This window comes from Hemicordylus capensis, chromosome 5 (assembly GCF_027244095.1).
Source record: "Hemicordylus capensis ecotype Gifberg chromosome 5, rHemCap1.1.pri, whole genome shotgun sequence".
Classification (NCBI taxonomy): Eukaryota; Metazoa; Chordata; class Lepidosauria; order Squamata; family Cordylidae; genus Hemicordylus; species Hemicordylus capensis.
This window is the reverse complement of record NC_069661.1, coordinates 236,935,408-236,956,721: the sequence shown is the minus strand read 5'-3', so window position 1 is coordinate 236,956,721 and position 21,314 is coordinate 236,935,408. Positions and strand designations below refer to the sequence as shown.

Here is a 21,314-nt window from a genome sequence, read left to right as displayed (position 1 = left end):
AGGTAGCTATCAGTCATGATGTCAGTGAAGATAATGCTGCAGTTCCTGAACTGGCTTCCTCCACCCTCCTAACCTAGAAATACTAGATAACACTTGAGCATTGAAATACAAAAGGGAACACTATTGTGATATCAATGGTTAAGAATGGGAAAAAAGGAGTCAGTGGTTGTTTAGCTGGGTGCCCCAAACTAATAGCCCCATTAAGTGCCGATGGTTGCTCTGTCAGTGTCAATGGTGAGAGCAGATCAACTAAATAATACATAGGAAGCTGTCATATACGGAGTCAGACCATTGGTGCATCTAGCTCAGTATTGTCTTCACAGACTGGCAGCAGCTTCTCCAAGGTTGCAGGCAGGAATTTCTCTCAGCCCTGTCTTGCAGAAGCGAGAGAGGGAACTTGAAACCTTTTGCTCTTCCCAGAGTGGCTCCTTCTCCTAAGGGGAAAATCTTGCAGTGCTCACACTTCTAGTCTCCTATTCATATGCAACCAGGGTGGACCCTGCTTAGCTAACGGGACAAGTCATGTTGCTACCACATGACCAGCTCTCCTCTCCCTCCCTCTCCCTTGTCCATCATGTGGACAAGGAAGCTTCTTTGTACTGGGTCTGTCCTGTTTGAAGAAATTGTTGGATTTAAGGCAGACAATGTTTTGGAAGCCCCACACCTTGACTGCAGGAGCCACTGTGGTACCCTGGACAGAATATTAAGACTTAAGTGGGAAGACCTGGGTTCAAATCCCCATTCAAGCATGACACTCAATGGGAGGCACTGCCCAGTTTCCCTAGAAAAAGGGTGGAAGACAAATATGATAAAATAAATGTGACAAGAGTTCTACTGGACTTCTGGAATGTAATTGAAAACCATCTCCACATGGGGAATGAATCACATAGAGGAAAGGCAGGTTTCTTACCTGTGACTGTAGTTCTTCAAGTTCTTCTGTGCATTCACACTCGGGTTGCACCTGAGTTCAGATCTTTCCAGAGCTTTGCCATAAAAGGAAAAATGAGCGAGAAAGTGCTCCCCCTAGTGGATAGCCCTATCTGTCTCCTCAGTCTGAGCAACCGCCGTATGCCCAAAGTACTAGGTATTAGATTCCACAGGCTATAGCGGGGAGGTAGGGTGGGTTGTGTGAATGCACAGAAGACCACTCGAATAGCAAGCTAAGCTTACCTGGATGGAGAGTACAGCTTCACTGTAGAGTAGAGCTGAGGCCAGACGCGCCAAAGGAGGCGTGTGACCTGGTCCGCACGTCCAGAGCATGACGGATGAAAGAAGCTGGTCAAGACCATGTAGTTGCTTTGCCACGGACCTTGCCATAGTTCTTGTTGAACATGCCCGAATGGGGCTTGGCAGTGGTTCTGAGGCAAGCTGGTAGGTGACAGAAATGGTCTCTTTAACCCAATAAGCAACTCTTTGTGCTGAAATGGGGAGGCCCTTTAAAGGCTCAGCATAAACCATCAGAGTGTGACCTGCCAAAAGGCTTTGTTCTGTCAATTTAGAAGGCTAGGGCTCTCCTGATATCCAACAAATGATATGCTCTTTCAACATCTGTGGTAGGAGCAGGAAAAAAACGTGGGTAAAGATATCTCCTGAGACAAACAGAACTCCAAAACTACTTTAGGAAGAAAAGAGATATCAGGACAACAACAACAAATGTTTATACACCACTTTTCAACAAGAGTTTCCAAAGCGGGTTACACAGAGAAATAATAAATAAGATAAGATAAATAAGGACATAAAACAAATCTCTTATTAAAACCAGATAAGTACTATCTGACCTTAAAGTCTATAATTCACTCACTCTCCTGGCAGATATAATTGTAACGAGGGAAACAGTCTTAAGCAATAATAATTTTAGATTACAAGTGCTAGGGACTCAAAGGGCTTCTTCATCAACTGTTTGAGAACCAAAACCAAGTTCCATGGTGGAGAACATTAAGGCACTGGAGAAAACATATGAAACATTCCTTTAAAGGACTTTTAAACAAGTCTATGAGAAAAAGGATTAGGTGCAGGATGACTATCTGAAATTGTTGCTATATGAACTTTCAGCGATGAATAAGCCAGACTTTACCTCTTTAAAGAGAAGAGATAATCTCATATCAGTGAGTGGTGCTGATTCTGGGGGAAAGGCCTTTGATTTTGCATACAGAGTGAATCTTTTTCACTTTGCAGCATTTGTCTTTTAAGTGGGTGGTTTCTTGGCAGTTTTCAGTACCTGCTGCACTAGGCACTACAGTCCTTTATGCTTTTATCTTCCAGGCTATGAGGTGTAGATAATTTAGAAGAAGAGTTAAGTTTTTATGGAATAGGCGTTGGTTTTTGGAGGACGCCACCAGAAGCCAATTGTCGATGTACGGAAAAACCCTCACATCCTGAAGACAGAGGTGGGCTGCCATCAGACATACATTTTGTGAAAACCCAGGAAGCGGAAGCCAGTCCAAAAGGGAGAATAGAATAGTGGTATGCATGAGGCTCTGTGCAAAACCTCAAATACTTCAGATGACGAGGCACTATGGAAATATGGAAGTCTATGTCCACTTCAGATCGATGCATAGAGGTTATTAACCACTGAAGCTTGAATCTGGACTGTGTGAGGGACATGTGTTGAGGTATTCACAAGTGCGCCTGAGCTTGAAGGCTCCTATACTGGCAATTGCAGACCTGGTGTGGAGGTTGGCACTGAGGAAAGAGCTGGGGGGAATTACATTACTGAATGTAATTCAGTAACCCCTTTACTAATTTGTTGATAACAGGCAAAGCTGGAGGAAAGAACAGACAATGGTGCCGTTGCAGAGCCGGAAGTTGGCAAAAGACTGAGGAGACAAGTAGGGCTGTCCACTAGAGGGAGCACTTTCCCGCTCTTTTTTCCTTTTATGGTCATGCTCTGGAAAGATCCAAACTCTGGCTCTGCACAGGCACACACCCAAATGTGATGCACAGAGACCACAATGGAGAACATGGCAATACAACAAGCTCAGTGCTGCTGACCCATTCATTGTGCATATAAAGCAGGCTGTAAGTGCTATGCCTCTTGCACATAGCAGAACATGACAGCTACAGTTAGCACATTATAAGAACATGAAAGTTAGGGCTTGAATGTGCACAACAGAATCCTTACCATAATCTAGCAGCAGCAGCAGCAAAACTTCTCTATCTTTTTTCTCAGCTCAGGATGCATTGCACCCTCTTTACTTCTCAGCACAACTGGTAAGCTGAGAATGCATGAAAGGGAATTGGCACCTTTTGCCTTTAAGCATGAACAATGTTATTGTTGCAGCCCCTCTAAATGGTGACTCAGGCATTTCTTCTAGGGGGAGTATATTTGGGTTGGTTACTGCTTTGTGCTTTGACCACTTCCTGGGTTTGTGACTCTTGCACAACCTGAGCTGCTCCAGCATTCTGAAAGGGCATACCATTGCAGTGGGGGAGGGTGGGCAGGGTGCAATTCCTGGGTTTTCTGAATGATGCATTCTGTCGTAATGTTGCATTTAAGTTGTACAGTTTCATTCAGTTAAGCAGCATACATCTGTTGTGAGAGGCACAGCAAGCCTTGGCCTGACATAAACTCAGAGATCTTTTATCTGCCAGAACTATTAATACCAACATAAAATGTATTGAATCAATAGTTCACAGGTCATTTCCCAAGTGTTCTTAAATCTCCTAAGGAAATGTGTACTTTCCTTAGAGCACATCCTCAACTGACGAAAATGAGTAACAAAAACCATAGCGAAGTGCAAAAAGGAACTTCTTGGAAAGCCTGTGGCTCATGGTTTGTTTCATCTGTAAATTCTATTTAACCTTTATTCTCAGAACATGGTGTAAAAATATTAACAAAGATGTTTTAAATCTGGGCTGCCACTGCTGTGGTAATCACAGAGAGAATGAGGCTGTAGTTCAGTATTCAAGAAAATGCTTTCCGTGAAGAAGGTCCCAGTATGTTTCTGACGTCTCCAGTTAGGAACATAGGAAGCTACCATATACTGAGTCAGACCATTGGTCCATCTAGCTCAGTATTGTCTTCACAGACCAGCAGCGCTTCTCCAAGGTTGCAGGCAGGAATCTCTCTTAGCCCTATCTTGGAGATGCCAGGGAAGGAACTTGGAGCCTAGATGCTCTTCCCAGAGCGGCTCCATCCCAAGGGGAATATCTTACAGTGCTCACACTTCTAGTCTCCCATTCAGATGCAACCAGGGCAGACCCTGCTTAGCTTAATGGGACAAGTCATGCTTGCTACCACAACACCAGCTCTCTTCCCTTTCTTAGTCTGGATGCTGCCCAGGAGTCTTTCTTAGCTTTAACTAAGTCAGTCGTGAAATTAATGGAACTTAAATTAGCCATGACTAAGTTGTCCTATTGATTTCAATGGTGCTGAGTCATGTCTAACTTGTCCGGATGTTGTTCCCGATCTGAAACCCCCTGAGAACTGCTGTCAGTCAGTAGGAATGTATATGGAACCGATCTGGCCAGTTAGGTTCAAATCTGAACTGGATTCAAAGTGGCACAGTCCGGTTCTGGCCAAACCACGTCTGGTCCGGCCCAAACTAATTCAGGGAATATACTTGTAAAGGAGAATCTGGTGAGTACAGTGGGGTGGGGGTCTTTTGGGAGTTAAGGGGCAGCTGAGTGCGAGCAGTGAGTGATGTAAAGTGCTGCGTACCCTGCCAGCGCTGCCATTTGCCCTCCCGGAGGCCCTAAGCACACATCCCTCTCCTTTTACTAAGCTGCTGGCTCCATGGCGGCTCGGTCCAAACTGTTTTGGCGAACATACTTATTTTATCTATTTATTTTTACATTATATCTCGAATTTCTGTAGCAGCAAACAATCCCGGTGGGGATTCAGCAATGGTGAATTATAGAACTTGTTATCAGAAAAGATGCAATTCTAAAAAATAAATTAAAGCCTTGGTTATTGAAGGGGTGGGTGGGAACCAGGTTGTTCAGTTTCCTTATTCCTCAATTTCAGCTACTTTCCCATGTACAATACAAATCAATGGTGAAAAGATCTAGACCAGATCTCAAGAAACTTCTGATTTTCTCCATTCTAGTTCTGAAACAAAAGTCACCTAATGGCACAGCGGGGAAATGCTAGACTAACTAGCAGAAGGTGGCCGGTTTGAATCCCCGCTGGTATGTTTCCCAGACTATGGGAAACACCTATATCGGGCAGCAGCGAAATAGGAAGATGCTGAAAGGCATCATCTCATACTGTGCGGGAGGAGGCAATGGTAAACTCCATCTGTATTCTATCAAAAGAAAACCACAGGGCTCTGTGGGCACCATGAGTTGAAATCAACTTGATGACACACTTTACTTTTACTTTAGTTCTGAAACAAACTTCAAATAAGTAGTTCTAAGTGGAACTAATGGAGCCTACTTTCTGCTTCTTTTAACATGGTGACACTAGGACCCCATATGGTGTGAATTTGATCTGTATCTGATTGTCAGCACATTGGTTACAAAGGGGTGTCACCTGTAATTTGGGTGGCTGTCCTCTTGAAACAAGATGGTAGATTGTTTTTTTTAAATCCATCAGGGTCCCCTAGGACCCCCTTCTATGTGCTATGAATTTGGTTTGTATTGGACTGTAAATGCAAAAGTTATTAGGCGAGACTCACAGATTCACACATAGACATACTGATGTTGTAAGTCTTCTTTTTGGAAAGTAGCCTAAAAGTATTTTAGTGCATGAGAAATTGCACTAAAAAATTGACAAAATAATAAGTAATGAACTGGAAATAACAGGACATTGCTGGGGGAAGGGAGAGAGTAGAAGGCTAATGCTGTTTGTTTCTAAAGGCCTACATGAATGCACATCCTTCACTAAAAAGAAAATAATAAAATTGTTTTAGGTTTGTAGTGTGGGTGGAGTGTGCTATGAGTAAAGCATTCAAATCAATACTAAATACACAAGTGGATCACTGTGAGTCCTATGGTCAACCGGCAGGATTTTCAATGTGCATCATGCACCAACGGTGAGGGTGACTGTTTATTATTTATTACATTTGTACCTTGCCTTTCAATTCAAGGCAGGGCAGCTGGGAGTCTGCCATCCAGACATGGTCCAGACTCAGGCCTGTAATGTTGCTGCCTTTTGTGCTTCCAGATCGTGATCCGCTCTTCAGAGTCTGCAACTCCCTTCTCAGATGGTTCCACAAAAACCCAATTATCCTATGGAGGATAATGTACCAACTGCATATGGGGCTAGGTAGGAAGACTGGCAAGGGAAAGATCTCTAATGTGGACATTTGGCATCTCCTACAACTGTTCTAGAGCACCTTTCTGGAGGAAACTTCATAAGAAGAAGATTAAAAGCCACTTGAAACAGCAAAATTTTTAAATAATTTTATAATTTCCTGATGAACATAAGTTTGTGAATAAAAAAGGAAAAAAAAGAACAAAAGTGTTTATATTATCAAGGCAAAGTTGAATATAACACGATTTCTTTGCAATTCATTATCCTGTCAGTAACATTACTCCATCAATAAAACACATATAAGTTGAAGGCAGCGTGCGCACTTGCATCACAGACATCTATCATCTCCCGCTGCTGTTCCTTCCAGAAGGAAATCAAAGTATGTCAGACTATATATGCAAAGCTTGTCTCCTCCTCTGTTAAAGTGCAACGCATTACTTTCCAAGTAGATAAAAGATCCCCATCTGTAGTGTGTTTGTATGCGTGTGTGTGGGAAGGACGTCCCACAAATTTCCACCCTGTAGAACAGCCCACTGTAATGCCTTCATGAATAATTTGATAAAGCAGAATCTGGTGTCCTGCTTCTAACATGAGGTGAATCAGAGGGAAGTAGCTGCAATACTGTTTTGGCAGGGATGGATACATAGCATGTTACATTAGTTTATAGGAGGGTCTTCTGGATATAATTCAATTTACTTTATGCACTGACCCTAAACAAGATGTGAACATTTGGTAAGCATTAAATCTTAGGATCTAGCACACCAAACTAATCACTGAAGGGTAGGGGACTAGTAAAGAAATAAAACTTGTGACCTATTTGTAGGGTGTGTCAATTGAAGCCAGTACTAGGGCAAATCCTGGGTTTAAGGATTGAGAGATGCCAGACTTCATGTGAACCATTATCTGAAAGGGCTGATGGAGGAGAGGTGAATGGAAAAAACTAGATTAAAGGAGTAGTATCAAGTTTGACTTAATACTTAGATCCTACATTAAGAAGCATGTTCTAAGTGTGAGACTACAAACCAATTGCATTGATTCCAGTCTTTGAAATGTAATTCCACCTGGAACACCTGACAGTGAATCAAGTAGATTCTAGCACTGGAACACTAGTAACTTCAGATTGAAAATATTATGAATATTCCCCAAATTAATCAGGATTATGTATTTTCTAAAAGTACATTCAGATGTAACAATTTAACATGTGACTAGAAGCAACAGCAAATATAGTTATGATAAACACATTTATGTTGGCTTTTAATGTTGAATCCAAATGTTCCAATGGTGTGGGAAAAGCCCTTTGTTGTAAAATTCTGGGGTAACATTTTCAAAGCAGGTGTTTACAGAAAAATCACACACAAAAAATGGGCATCAGCAGAGGTGAAGGTGCATTTAGAAATATTAAGCCCCTGTTTTGTAAACAGGGGCTAATGTCTGTGCAAATATGCTTCAATACATCTCTTCTACTTTAAACCTGCAGTATGACAGCGTCAGGGGATACCCACAGAAAAAAATAGCTGCTAGTGAAGGCTGGTTTATAAATTCCTGTCCCTTCTATATTTTAAAATTTAAAAGATAGTCCATACAATACAGTATCACGCAGGGGATAAAGTCCAGAATCAGGAACATTCCTAAGAGGCCACACTGGTTTGGTCTTCCTTGGTCTATCAAAGGCAATTGAAAGGTATCTTGAGCCTTAAAAAACCCATTTCCTTATAAAACTGGGAGGAGGAGTCTAGAACTTTGCTGTATCATATTTTGAATTCCTTTGGATGACACATTTAAAATTTTATATATATTTTTAAACACAACTTTTTTTTGCATTTCTACTTCTATCTTTTTTATTTAAATCTGACAACGGACACACATTATCGGTAACTGTCCCAGTCTGAGGACCACACAGACAATAATTGAAAAGCAGAGAAAACAGGAGGAAAAACCATCCCTGAAAAGGTCAAGGGGAGATACCAATGACAGGGTTACAGCACTCTCCACACACACTGGAAAAAAGTCAGTATTTTTTACGTTTACACTTTTGACACTAAAAAATTTGGAAATGGTTTATTTTTCATTTTTTTAAAAAAGGTCAGCAGAGACAGCCATTTTGTTCAGAAGGATAAGGCTCCCTCTACTTAATGGAAAAAAGTTAAAAAATAAATTTTCTTTATAAAAACAGCACCGGCTGCATAGACAAGACAGAGTGATTGGCAAGAGAAGAGTTTGTCTTGTCAGTTCTGGCAGCCCCCAAGACACCCACTGCTCAACGTCCCCACCCCGCTAGCTTCACTGGGGCAGTGTTATTAAATCCAAAGTTATCTGCTTTCCATTTCTTCTCCTGCTTGGTTCTCTGATGGGGGTTATAGTTCCATACACTTTGATAGAAGCATAGCCCATTTTTGTTTCACTAAGGTTAAGGTAATTGCAAGAGCCTATGCTAAGATACCATGAAAATTATAAAGAGATAAATCAATATAAAATTATTCTGCTATCTTCTGGTATGAAAAATTTCATGGCACTCAAGGGCAATAGGGTATGAGGCAGGAGGAAAATGGTGCCCCCCCCTAAGAATTTCCCCAAACAGCAGAACACTCCTTGAATGTTAGAATAAAGGCAGATGCTCAACACTCCCATGGAACAAAAAATTCACAACAATCTTGCAAAATGTACTGAGAAAGTTCCTATGGATGGAAGTTTGCTAGAGTGAACTACTGTTCGATGGCACATGCTTGTCTCTCACCACAGCCCTCACTCCTTTAATTGCGGCTAACTTTTGGGATTTCCAGAGAGTGTTTGGCATTTTTGAATGGGGAAAAAATGGTCAAAGGCAGTCATTTTAACATACCCAATACAGCAGGAAGTTATTTCACCAAAATGTGCCTCTATTAGCCCGCCCCCTGCTCCCCGGCCTAGGACATTAGTAATTGGTGTCACTATGGAATTTTGAAGTTAAACTGAAATTCATATTAGTCTTTTTTGCCTGGATTTGACCATATTGGAATAAAAAACTGAATTCCTTGGGATCATGAAGCTGTTCAGTGGAGGTACCTGAATTTCCCAAGTTAACTATTAGTAACTGCACAGAATTAAGCTGAATTGTCCCATTTCTCCCTCTAGAAAGAGTTCCTGATGTTTATAAACCCCTTTTGAGGTTTAAAAATTAGCATCTGTACAGTCTGAAAGAATCAAAACATATTCCTTACATATAGCCAAGCCTCATCTTAATCCAGCCAACAAAACTTCATTAATATGACTAGAATAACCAAGAGATTTTGGAATTAATAGATAAGAGGCTATGATTGAAAACTAGACTTATAAAAAAGAGGAGCTTCTACAACATAACTGTCCAGTGCTGTGTTTTCTGGACACACGTAATGGATCTAACGTACAGCATATGTGGCAGAGACTATGAGAGCTGTGATGGTGTCACTGGCAGTCAGATGACCATATGACTTTTCTGACATGTGGATTTGATACCACCTTGTAACAGAGACCAAGTTAATTAGATCCACAAGTACCTTGCACTCTACTGTTAAAGGGAAACAAGTTGAAGCAGGCCATGTTCAACACCACCACCCTGTATTTAAGGCCCCACACCTCCTAGAGAAATGCAGACACACAGGACAACTATCCAAATGGCATCAGGGAGATTATCTCCAATGGTTAATTGATACTGAAGCCAGAGCAGGCCTGCTCCAAGGTAACCCCTTCCCCCACTAAAGCACTTTTGGGAGGACTTAGATTAGGATTTTGGGTGGCACGATTGATGTGAAAAGTGTGTGTGTGGTGTGGTGTGGTGTTGTGTGTATGATGGGGGAGTAAGGAGAAATTGCAAGGGAGGCACATTCCAGATTTGGGGGTGGAGGGGGAAGGGCTCAAAGAGCAGGTATGTTGCTGGATGATAAAGACCAAATGGCCACCGTGGGAATTGGCTCTGCTTGACAAATCTCCTTGGAGAACAAGCTGTGAGAAGAGGAGAGCGTAAACAATGGGATTTATCACGATTTAATTGCAGTTTGCCCAGTACACACTGTCCTAGGGATGGCTAGCCTCTGCTGAAAGAGATCCAGCTTTTGTAGCAGCACAGCCACATGGTGGCAGTTGAGTTAAAGGCTCCAAAATACTAGCATGGAGAACTATGATTGATGGTTAGTGCCATAAACACACAGGGATGAAGTAGCAACCACAAGCAACGATCTCTGACTAGCTCCCTTCCTCCCTGCTTTAGGCTGGGGAGGGCCCTATAAAGAAGCATCTCAGTAAGAGGTTTACAAGCAGCAATTGTTTCAGTGCAGATAAGAAAAATCCCACCACTTCTCCCACAGAGAGAGCGGATTGTTTTACAGCAGGGAACAAGGGCGGCTAGAGACCTGACTATATAACTTAATAGGAGAGCCAGGGAGTGGCGGTGATGGGAAGATGTTAGGCCTGAAGGCTGCAATGGTTTTACAGGCAGCATTAAATTCCTACAGTGAGTAATGAGGGATGAAGAAGAAAAAGCTACAAGGGAGATTTCAAAACAGGAGCTCCGATCAAAATGTGCTGACTCAAACAATAGGGCCAAAGGCGCGGCTCTGGTATGAAGCGTAGCTCAGTGGTATGTACAGTCACTGTCTACATGCCTTCCGGTAAAGGCAATTTCAGCCTTGAGAACATTCAGCCCCCCGCCCAAAAAACCTTTATGATAAAAGTAACAGCCACAAGCTATTTCTGCCGTCAGCTCTAAAAACCATTCCAGATCTCTGAAGCCATGAAGGTGCTAAGAGAGCAATGTGCATCTCTCATTGAGGAACCAAGGGAAACACATCGCTTCCACTCAAAACAAAGCTTATTTATGCTGCCCCCGGTATTCTCAGGGTACCTTTGCACAGATACCAAAGAAAGGAAGAGTTGGAGCCTCTCTTACGAACTTGGCACCAAAAGGTCCTGCTGCATCATTTCATAATCAAAGTCAGACACTGTATGTTATAAAAGCATTCATAAAGGACCCATTTCATTTTACAGAGATTCTTTCCTATTTAGAAGTCAGTGATGTCACAGTCTGGGTTGCCAGATTTGAAGGAAAAATACAATAGAGTGGAAGGGGGCAGTTCTCTAATATGGTCTTAGTGTTTGCTGATGGGGGATGTGTTGCTGTATCTGAAAAAGAAGAAAAGGGTCTTCAGAGTTTCTGCCTTATAAACTCAGAATGCAGAGTCAAAGGAACTACATTATGGGCACTTCCATGTATGAAACACTTAAGTTGGACAAACCAAGCATGGCCATTAGGATAATAATTATAGAGGCAAAGCAGTTCAGAAAACCATTAAAATGGCCAGTGCTCCTTTTGTTACAGCATTTGGTTCCAAATCTTAATTCCTTTTTCTCTGCTCTAAAAGATCTTCTTAACCCTAAAATCTGAAAGAAACATCAGACAGTAAGTTCCTCTAAGGAGGAAATAAAGTGATACCAGAGCTCTGTTTTGGTGAATGCCTGAAGAATGACATAATGCATAAAACTAGCATTGCCCAGAGCAAAACCGTGTTCTCACAATTAGTGCAAAAGACACGAATATTCAGATTCTTAAATTTGGATATGTTAACAGGATGCCATTTAGAAAAGCTATATTGGGTTCACTCATCACTGCAGTGGTGCTACAAAAGGTACAGCAAAAGGCATGGCCATCTTTAGTACTTCGTGTAGCTCATGAAGTAATCCACTAAGGTATCAGAAATAGGAAAAATGTACAGTGAAGCATGAAGAGAACACCTGGCAAACAAGAATGCAAAGAGATATAAATAAGGTAGGATACTGAAACTGGCCAGAAAACTAAGAGCCAGCTAAAGAAAATAGCCATCAGCATTTCATAGGCCATTTGGTAAACAAAAATTATGTTTGCAATAGGCAGAACAGAGAAAATACAACAACATTTCTTATTCTTGCTTAACTACCACTGAGAACAAGGGATACTCTCCTTCTGTCTATATCTTCCCCCTTTAGGATAAAACTCGCATGTAGGTTGCAAATCTTGAGCAAGCAAAACTGAATTTGGCCAACTGTGGACCAGTATCGGAGCACACTCAATTTCCCTCATTAATTAAAGTAGGCCAAGATGTTTACTAACTGGAAATAAAATAAAGACAAGTGCTCCTTTGCCACCACTTCTGAGAACCACTAGAACTAATTTTGTCTAAATATTGCCACTTCCATGCTTAATGGACTCTGGGCAGACATATCCCAAAGCCAACAGGAAAGGTAACTGAGAGGCATATTCCAAAGTAGAAAGGCAGTGAGAAGATGAATGCAGGCATGATTCAGTACTTATGGAGATAACGGCTGAGATAAGAGTTTAGGTTTTTGTTTTGTTTTTAAATAAAAAGGTGCACCAATAAGTTTTGGTTCCTTTCTTCCCCTCTGATCCTCTTCTCCAACTTCATTACTCCATGGACTGATTAGACTTGGCCCCTGGGCTTGCTGCTTTCGGGGGGACTACACTGGTTTGGGTCATGACGACTCCTCAAGTGCGTTGACAACTTGCTCCAGAATGTCAGGGCAGTGATCAGCTATCTGCTGTAGAATGGCATTGGCAAATTCTTGTAACTCTGCGCTGTCCCTCTCACCCTTTTCCAGTTCATCGTGAAGCTGTAAGGAGAAGAAAAAAAGACAGAACTCAGCACATGATGATGTATTAAGATGTCATATCAGATTTGATCCCAAGTCTGGATGCTGATTTTAAGCAGCCCCGCCCCCCCACCGCCGCCAAAACAAGAAACAAACAAACATCCAGCCAAATAAAAACCCCATGTTTGGGGTTTTTTTGGTATATATAATGCATGTTGTAAGAAATACTGTTTAAAAAAACCCCTATGCAAACGGGCCATTTCACACGTTATACAGAGACAAGTATGCATAACAGGAAGCTGCAGCCAATCACAAATAGTTGATAAGCATCTCTTCATGATATACAAGTTTGCAAGTGCATGTTGAAGTCACACCTACAAATGTACTGCAGGAAATGGTCTGAACAGGTCTTGAGCACACCAGTCTGGAAAGGTCTTGGCTACATTTAAGCACTCATTCAGCTAGGCCTGCCAGCTGTTCCTTAATAGAAATAATGTTATATGAAAATTATAGAAAAGTTATATGTTGTACTGTAACCCAGGTCATGTGACTCTTGTGGCAATGCATTCTGAGCAATGCTGCAGAGACTATTTCTAACACAGAGATTTATCTATGCACTACTAAAAGTGCTTGGTCTTAACCCTTGGAAGGAACTGGGATGGACTGTACCACATTTAAACAGGCAAAAAGCACAAATATTTCTTTTCAAAGTTGTGCAACTCCATGTTTTACGACAGGTTCTACCTTAAGGAGGTTAAGTGCCCTGTGGTGATTCACCCACGATCCCCTCATGCTATTGTTTAAAACTGCAAGTTTCATCCATTTACTTTGCTTGGGTCAAAATGACTCCACAAAAAGCTGTTGCAAAAATGTACTCACTCTTTATGTCTGTAGATGCTTAGACTAGGAGCGGTTCCTTCCATTTCTTGTGGGAATGGGGCACAGAGGCTGAACATACAAGATCTTTTCTATATTTATAACAGAACAAGGTCTTACTTTTCTCAATCTCTCCACAGTTTGGGAGGTAAATAGTATCCCAGGGATACAAGTGTACTCAGGGGCACAGTTAGTGGAGAGGGGGCCCATATTAATCCCTCTCCCTGGTGGCCTCTCGGAGGGAGGGAGATACTGAAGAAAAAAGAGAGGGGTGGTACTGGAGGGCCCAACATCTGTATTAGTGTAAACTGCTATTTTAAACAATATTACAAGGAGGTGGTGGATGAACACACCACAGGGCTCTTAACTTCATTAGGGTTGAGAATGATCTAGAAAATAGAATTGCAGATAACTAAAACCAAAGTTTTATCCCCCTCTCCCCGCCTTCTCAGATGAGGTACGATTCACCTCTCTTCCTTCCAAGGATTAACATCCCTCGTGAGCATATGTCCTTCAGGCCCCAAATGTAAACATCAGCCTATTCAGCAATGCTTGTCAGAGGGGAGAAACACACTTATGCTGGCATTCACATGCTTTAATACATAAAAACTACATGTCATAAAATGTAAAATGGTCTTGAGACTCAAGACCTTTTTCTAAGGTTGCAGATGATGTTGGAATTTGAATTCAGGTTTTCCTTCAGCATTTCAGATGCAACACCCTTTTAATCCCAGGGGCTGAAAGTCTATGCCTTTTACATCTCTCTGTCCATCTGTCTGTCTGTCTCTCTCTCACACACACACACACAGAGTAAACAAACAAATGATGCATGGCATGGATGTGACTCATTTTAAGAATGGGGCATGACGCAGTTGTGGGACATGACCCACCAGCTGAAGAACAATGATTTAGATGGAACTGAATGCTTACTAAGTCTGCTGTAGGTAGATAAAACTCTGGGAAAACAAGTTATATTTTCAAGTCATAACTACCTGGGGGTGGGAAGATAAGTGAGAGTGAATAGCTGGAGCAAGGTAGTCCTGCACTTAAAAGGCTAAAACATTTTTAGAATATCTCTATATATAATTCTCTAAGGCATAAAGGTAAAGTGTGCCGTCGAGACGATTTCGACTCCTGGCGCCCACAGAGCCCTGTGGTTTTCTTTGACAGAATACAGGAGGAGTTTACCATTGCCTCCTCCTGCACAGTATGAGATGATGTCTTTCAGCATCTTCCTATATCGCTGTTGCCCGATATAGTACCAGCAGGGATTTGATCCAGCAAGCTTCTGCTTGTTAGTCAAGCATTTCTCCGCTGTACCACTTAAGGTGGTCGACTTGACGGCACACTTTACCTTTATCTCTATGGTACACCCGTGGCTAATCCCATGTGTGGCAGCTCTCATGAGAGTTCACGAGCAGAAGCACCTGACTGGGCAGTGGGGATTCCATATGCAGATAGGGAGGAGGAGCCTGTGAGAGCAGAAGCACCATGGTAATTGGGTAGTGGGAATTCCATATGCAGATACGGAGAAGGAGCCTATGATGGCTAAGCTCAGTTGGAATCACTGGTCCCTCTAAGGCATGCACACATGCACTCACAAGTTTCTGGATGTCCACTCAGTTCATTTTAGATTCCGCTCAGATTGAATCAGGAAGGTTCCATTCTGAATGCAGGTGTGCATATAGTGCCTTGATACTGCTGCCCAGAAAAAAACTAATTCCGCCCAGAGATGATGAGGAAACAAGATCTGTTAACTCAGGAAGGGAGAGAAAGAAAAGAAGGGAGGGAAAGAAAGACAGATGGGAAGAGCGAGCGGAGGAGAGAGAAAAAGAAAAAGAAGAGAGGAGAAGAGAGCAAGAGGGAAGTGCAAGGGATGGGCCTGAGGCTGAGCCTGTCAGTGGCCTGAGGGGAATGGGTGGCCATGGCAGCGGCACCGAGGAAGGGCCCAGTCAACCACTGCTGCTGTTTAGGGCTACTGAAGCCATTGGCGGAGGGAGGCAGGCAGGCAAGGGATGGGCCCGGGTCTGTCAGCAGCCTGAGGGGAACGAGTGGCCATGGCGGCAGAGAGGAAGGGCCCAGTCAACTGCTGCTGCTCCTGTGGGGAGGAGCAGGAGTGGAGCTCGGGTGGGGAGGTCTCTGGGGATAGGGGGCTGGAGCTTGGCCAATAGGTGCCAGCAACGTAGCAGCCACGACCAAGAGGGGTGAGGGGGATGGAGTAAAGGGATGGAGGAGTGACCAAGAGGGGTGAGGGGCACTGTTCCCACTAAGGCGTGCACATGCTCGCAGGTTTTTCGATGTCTGCTCAGTTCATTTTAGATCCCACTCAGAAGGCCCCAATCTGAATGCAGGTGCACATACACTGCCTTGATACTGCCACCCAGAACAAAACTCATTCTGCACAGAGATGAAAAAAATTAGAGGGGCCATTGGTGAGGGGGATGGAAGCAGTGTATGGAGGAGGAGGAGCAGGAGTGCAGTTCAGGTGAGCGGGGCTGTGGAGGGGTGAGGGGCGCAATCACATCCTAGGGCGCAGATGCTCTGTGCAGGTTAAGCTAGTTCTTATTAATGCAACTTGTATGTAAATTCTACTACCCTTAAAGTTTGGCACTTAGTCTTGCACTGGGAAATACAGAATATTTGCCTATGCATTATAGTGCATGTCAGACCAAAATACATTTATAAAAGCATATTGCCATTAGGTAATGTTTACATTTATTCATACATATTTGTATAATATACTATGTCAAAACAGTGTTCTAATCAGTGCATTTTCAATAAAAGCAAACCAATCAAAAGGATCCTAAGACCACAACATTGCCCTCTGATTTTGCTTAACAAGCATGCTATGTGCAAAGAGGAAATGAGATTTTCTTCAAGTTGAAGCTGTTGACTGACAAATTAATCTGTCTATAAGACACCCTCATGTAAAATAGAATTAACTGCCCACAATGTGTATAAGTATTAGGAAATGCAGGAAAATCCATGCAACTTAAAAAACAACAACCACCAAGCATACATTTAAAAATATTTGTTTGAATCTCTGGGGGCAAAAGGAAGGATAAGATAAGAATATGCCAGTATATGCTGAATTATCTGGCATCTATCCACAGAAGGTTATTTTAAATGCATTCTTGGTACTGTGTTCTCAATTCTCTGTTGCAGCTCATGTTGTACTCATGAAGCAGTAACATGAGTTTAAAAGATATTAGTGCCAAGAATCACAAACTCAAAAGCAACCTAATTCTGACTAAGTAGTATGTGAGTCGTGGGATAGGGGTGGAGAACTTTAGGTAGAATAGTTGCACGTTTCAAGGGAAAAAGAGGAACATAGGAAGCTGCCATATACTGAGTCAGACCATTGGTCTATCTAGCTCAGTATTGTCTTCACAGACTGGCAGCGGCTTCTCCAAGGTTGCAGGCAGGAATCCCTCTCTCGGCCCTATCTTGGAGATGTTGCCAGGGAGGGAACTTGGAACCTTCTGCTCTTCCCAGAGTGGCTCCATCCCCTAAGGGGAATACCTTACAGTGCTCACATGTAGTCTCCCCTTCAAATGCAACCACGGCAGACCCTGATTAACTAAGGGGACAAGTCATGTTTGCTACCACAAGACCAGCTCTCCTCCCAAGGGAAAAAGAGGAGAGAAGAGAAATTTGGCAGGAACCTATAGCTGGGGCTAAGTAACTTTTAGGTGTGGAAAATACTTATGTAAGGAGATTTGTATCCCGCACCGCCACAGAAATATTACTACTATGAATATTTATATTACTACTACTGCTACTACAACAACAAATATTTATATACCGCTTGTCAACAAAATTCTCAAACCGGTTTACATACAAAATAAATAATACATAAATAAGATGGTCCCCTGCCCCCAATCTAAAATCTAAAAAGAAACCTGCCCCCAATCTACAATCTAAAAAGAAACATAAGGTAGATGCCAGCAACAGCCACTGGAGGGATGCTGTGCTGGGGTTGGATAGGGCCAGAACCTCAGGGCAGTTTAAAGAAAAGGAAAGATTGTTCCATCAAGTCAGTGTTGACTCCTGGCAACCACAGAGCCCTGTGGTTTTCTTTGGTAGTATACAGGAGGGGTTTACCATTGCCACCTGCTGTACAGTATGAGATGATGCCTTTCAGACCCTTCCTATATCACTGCTGCCCGATATAGGTGTTTCCCATAGTCTGGGAAACATAGTAGCGGGGATTTGAACCAGCAACCTATTGCTCCCTAGGCAAGTTGCTTCCCCACTGTGGACATCTAAAACAGGGAAGCGAGAAAAGTAAATTGAGTCTTTCTAGGAAGAGAATTCCTACAAAGGGAGGGAGTCACAAAAAAGAGAGCCCTAACCCATATAATGACATTAATATCTAACAAGTACACATTTATGTTACATGTTCATGTTACATGAGCAATCTAGGATTTGATAGAGCAGCTCTTTGAACTCATCTGTTTTATGAAAAACATTGTGTGGTGGATTCCTTCTGATGTTACCTGAGCAGTATACCATGATCAACAAGTGAAATTTATTTCACACCACAGTCACTCTGAAGCAGTAGGAAACAGCATTTATAGTATCTCTAGGATCTGCTTTGATTTTTACATGATCTTAATGTAGAGATTCAGATGCTCTAAAAATCTCCAGGTGAATGTCCCTGTGGACACAGCCATGTGGAGTATTGAATATCTGTATGTGCAACTAGGTGGCCAGATTTGGCTTTAAAAAAGCCAAATTCTGGCTTACGGCCCATTTGACCCACGAGTATTCCCCTTAGGTTCTGGCAACTCTGTGCAACCATGTTGCCAGGCACTGCATCCCACTGGAAATTCATGCAACCACAGCCACTGAGTCACATTTCATTTCTTTCAAATAACTGTGTCTATGGGACCAGTCTATATGGAAGGTTTTAGAGGATGAACTGGCCCTCAACATCTGTCATCTGAAAATCCACAAATTAATTTCCCCTGTTTTTCGCTTGTTTTTCTATAATAAGGGCCCATAAGGAGACTTACTGCCAGTCATCAAAATAATAAAAACCAGGCAATAAAATCCTATATGACAACTTGAACCCCCTAATATCACTAATCCCAACCAATACCCGAGTAAAGATTATGGGGTGATAACAAGCAAAAAAAAAAGTAGGTTATGTGTAGAAAGAGGGTAAAGGAAGGATATAGAATGTATAAATGAAAAGATCACAAGCCTATTGTTTTCAAAAATGACCTCCTCAAAAGGTTCTTGCTCCTAGTTCCTGTCATGGCCATCAAGCTCTAAACTGTAGTCCATTATTTCATTTCAATACAAGCAACTCTGCCAGAAGGAAAAATGTCAATATGAAAATACCAAATTGATGCTATCGATAAGGTACAAGTGAAAAAATGCATGAAAAGGTGATCTTAAACACTGGAGGAAAGACAGATTTTTCTAAGTTGAACTCTTCAGAGTAAGAAAATGAGGTCTGTATCCCACCCCCCCTTTAGTAGAGTTTTGTACTGCAGCTGGAAAAAAAGCATTACTAACTTTCCGCCATGATAGCACTGAAGGGTTAAACAAACAACAAACAAATGTGTCCGCCTGATTGGGAATTTGGGCTTTTATTAAGCTTCCCACCATAATTAAACCACAGTTCCTAGCTTTCCACAAGCCATGGATAAACAAGCCAAAACTTCATATCACGTCATGTAAATGATATGAAACATCATATCACGTCATGTAAATGAATCAAGGAGATAAAGAGAGTTGGAAGGAGCAAGTATGCATGCTCAAGTAGAAGAAACCATGGTTTGTTGGGTCGTATGAACAGAATCATTAAGAGCACACGTGAATTTTTTCAAACTGAAATCTGAGAACAGAACTTATATATCTGTCCTTCATTTACTGGAGTAAAATTAAAATAGTTCCCAATATACTAACAAAAATCTGTATAGGTGCTAACAAATGAAGCTTTTATTCTTTTAACAAATGATTCTTTTATTGTGTTCACTGGGGCCAGATGCTGTTGTGTTTACTGGGGCCAGCATAACAAATTAGGAAAACTTAAACACACAGCAAGCACAAGATGGGCATTGCAAATCCTAACATTTATATCACACTTTTCTTCCAACATGGAACACAAGGAGGCATACCTGGGCTTTCCAAGTAGTCTTTCATTCAGGCCCTGCCCTGATTAAACCAGACCTGTTTCGCTTCAGCAAGATGTTTGCACGAGAGACCTTCACATCAGTAGGTTCTAGTCCATGACAGCTTATATCACAATAAATCTGTTAGTCTTGATGGCGCTGTTAACAGACTAAAATGGCTATTTGATTTGATTTCATTTCATTTCTATACCACCCATTCCCAAACAGTACAGGATGGTTTACTAGAGTATAATTTAAACCCCCACACACACATTCAAAATATTAACACAACACCCATTTACATACTACTGAAAGCCAGTCTTCAATTTTTGACTTTAAAATGTTAGGAAAAAGAAAGCTTGGGGTATGATTAGAGGAATCTGAAAACATTTAGATGTTTTTAAAAATATTTTTGAAAGAGTAGCATGCATATAATTATAAATGGTTTAACTGTTTTCATTATTGTATTTTAATGCAGAATATTGGTATTTTTACTATGCTATTTTTCATGATAATTATAAGTAGAATAGTAATACTAACAATAATTATTAAAAACTAATAATAATCTAGAGGAAATTTGTCCGGAGAGTACATGTTTTAAATTCCAACGAACACTGCGTGTCAGCAACATTACCTGGGAATGAAGACTCTTTAAGGTCTTCATTCCAAAAGCAATTCAATGACCTACAGACTAATCTCTTAAGGAGAACCAAGAACCCTACCCTAACCCTTACCCTATGCCCAAACAATATAAATCTTCTAATTAACCACTTTGGAAATTTCAGTGTTGATGAATTTTATCCTAAAATGCTCTAGGAGCAGCTGCTTCTATTTAGTCTAGCCAGCCACTATCCTAAAGTTCTTCCTTAGCAGCAAGAGTCAGCCATCCAGTTCCCCACTCCAAACTATGATGAGAATTCCACACATGGTGTTTTGGGGAAATGACCAGAGACAAGAATGGTAACAGGCTGTTTGAAGGTATAGGTGCTGACAAGTTCTTAAAAGATATCACAGAAAGAAAAGGAACCACAGTATCTCCAGGAAGCAACATCACTGATTTATATGGCATCTTCATGCTATATAGGATGGGGGGGAATCTGTGGGTGGGTAGCCAGTCAGAAGATTTGTACAACAGATGAAATTTTCATTTTTATTTGAAACTAGATTTGAGAGGCTAACCTCCAAAAATGGCCACCACAATTTTAAATTCCAACAAAATTTTGACAGAAAGTAGCCATATGACACCCTTTCTTCATCACAATGGATACTCCATACATTTCTGAGGCCTGGAGCCATGCTGTCATGGCAATCAGGAAAAAAAGGAAGTTTTCCTCCATAAGAGTGGCATCTCTTGAAAGATAGGTCCAGTGCCATAGATGCACAGCTGGTAAAAAAGGGTGTCCTAACTTCTCACAAACTAAACAAAGGACTGTGTTCCAAAATAACAAGTGTTCTAGTAAGAACTAACCTGCCTACTTTCCTTTCACTATCTCTACAACTGGACTAAATTTGGTTCAAATTGA

General features: G+C 41.7%; 1 protein-coding gene across 11 annotated transcripts in view; it reads right to left on the bottom strand.

Moving 5' to 3' along the window:
- Nucleotides 1-6,331: 6,331 nt before the first annotated feature.
- ERC1 (ELKS/RAB6-interacting/CAST family member 1) overlaps nt 6,332-21,314 on the bottom strand; it is a 292,154-nt gene continuing 277,171 nt past the window's right edge. For all 11 annotated transcript variants that reach the window (XM_053255857.1, XM_053255858.1, XM_053255848.1 and 8 more), the window contains one exon: nt 6,332-12,811. In XM_053255857.1, coding sequence (XP_053111832.1) covers nt 12,674-12,811 — 138 coding nt within the window. In that variant the 3' untranslated portion in view covers nt 6,332-12,673. The remainder of the gene's footprint in view (nt 12,812-21,314) is intronic.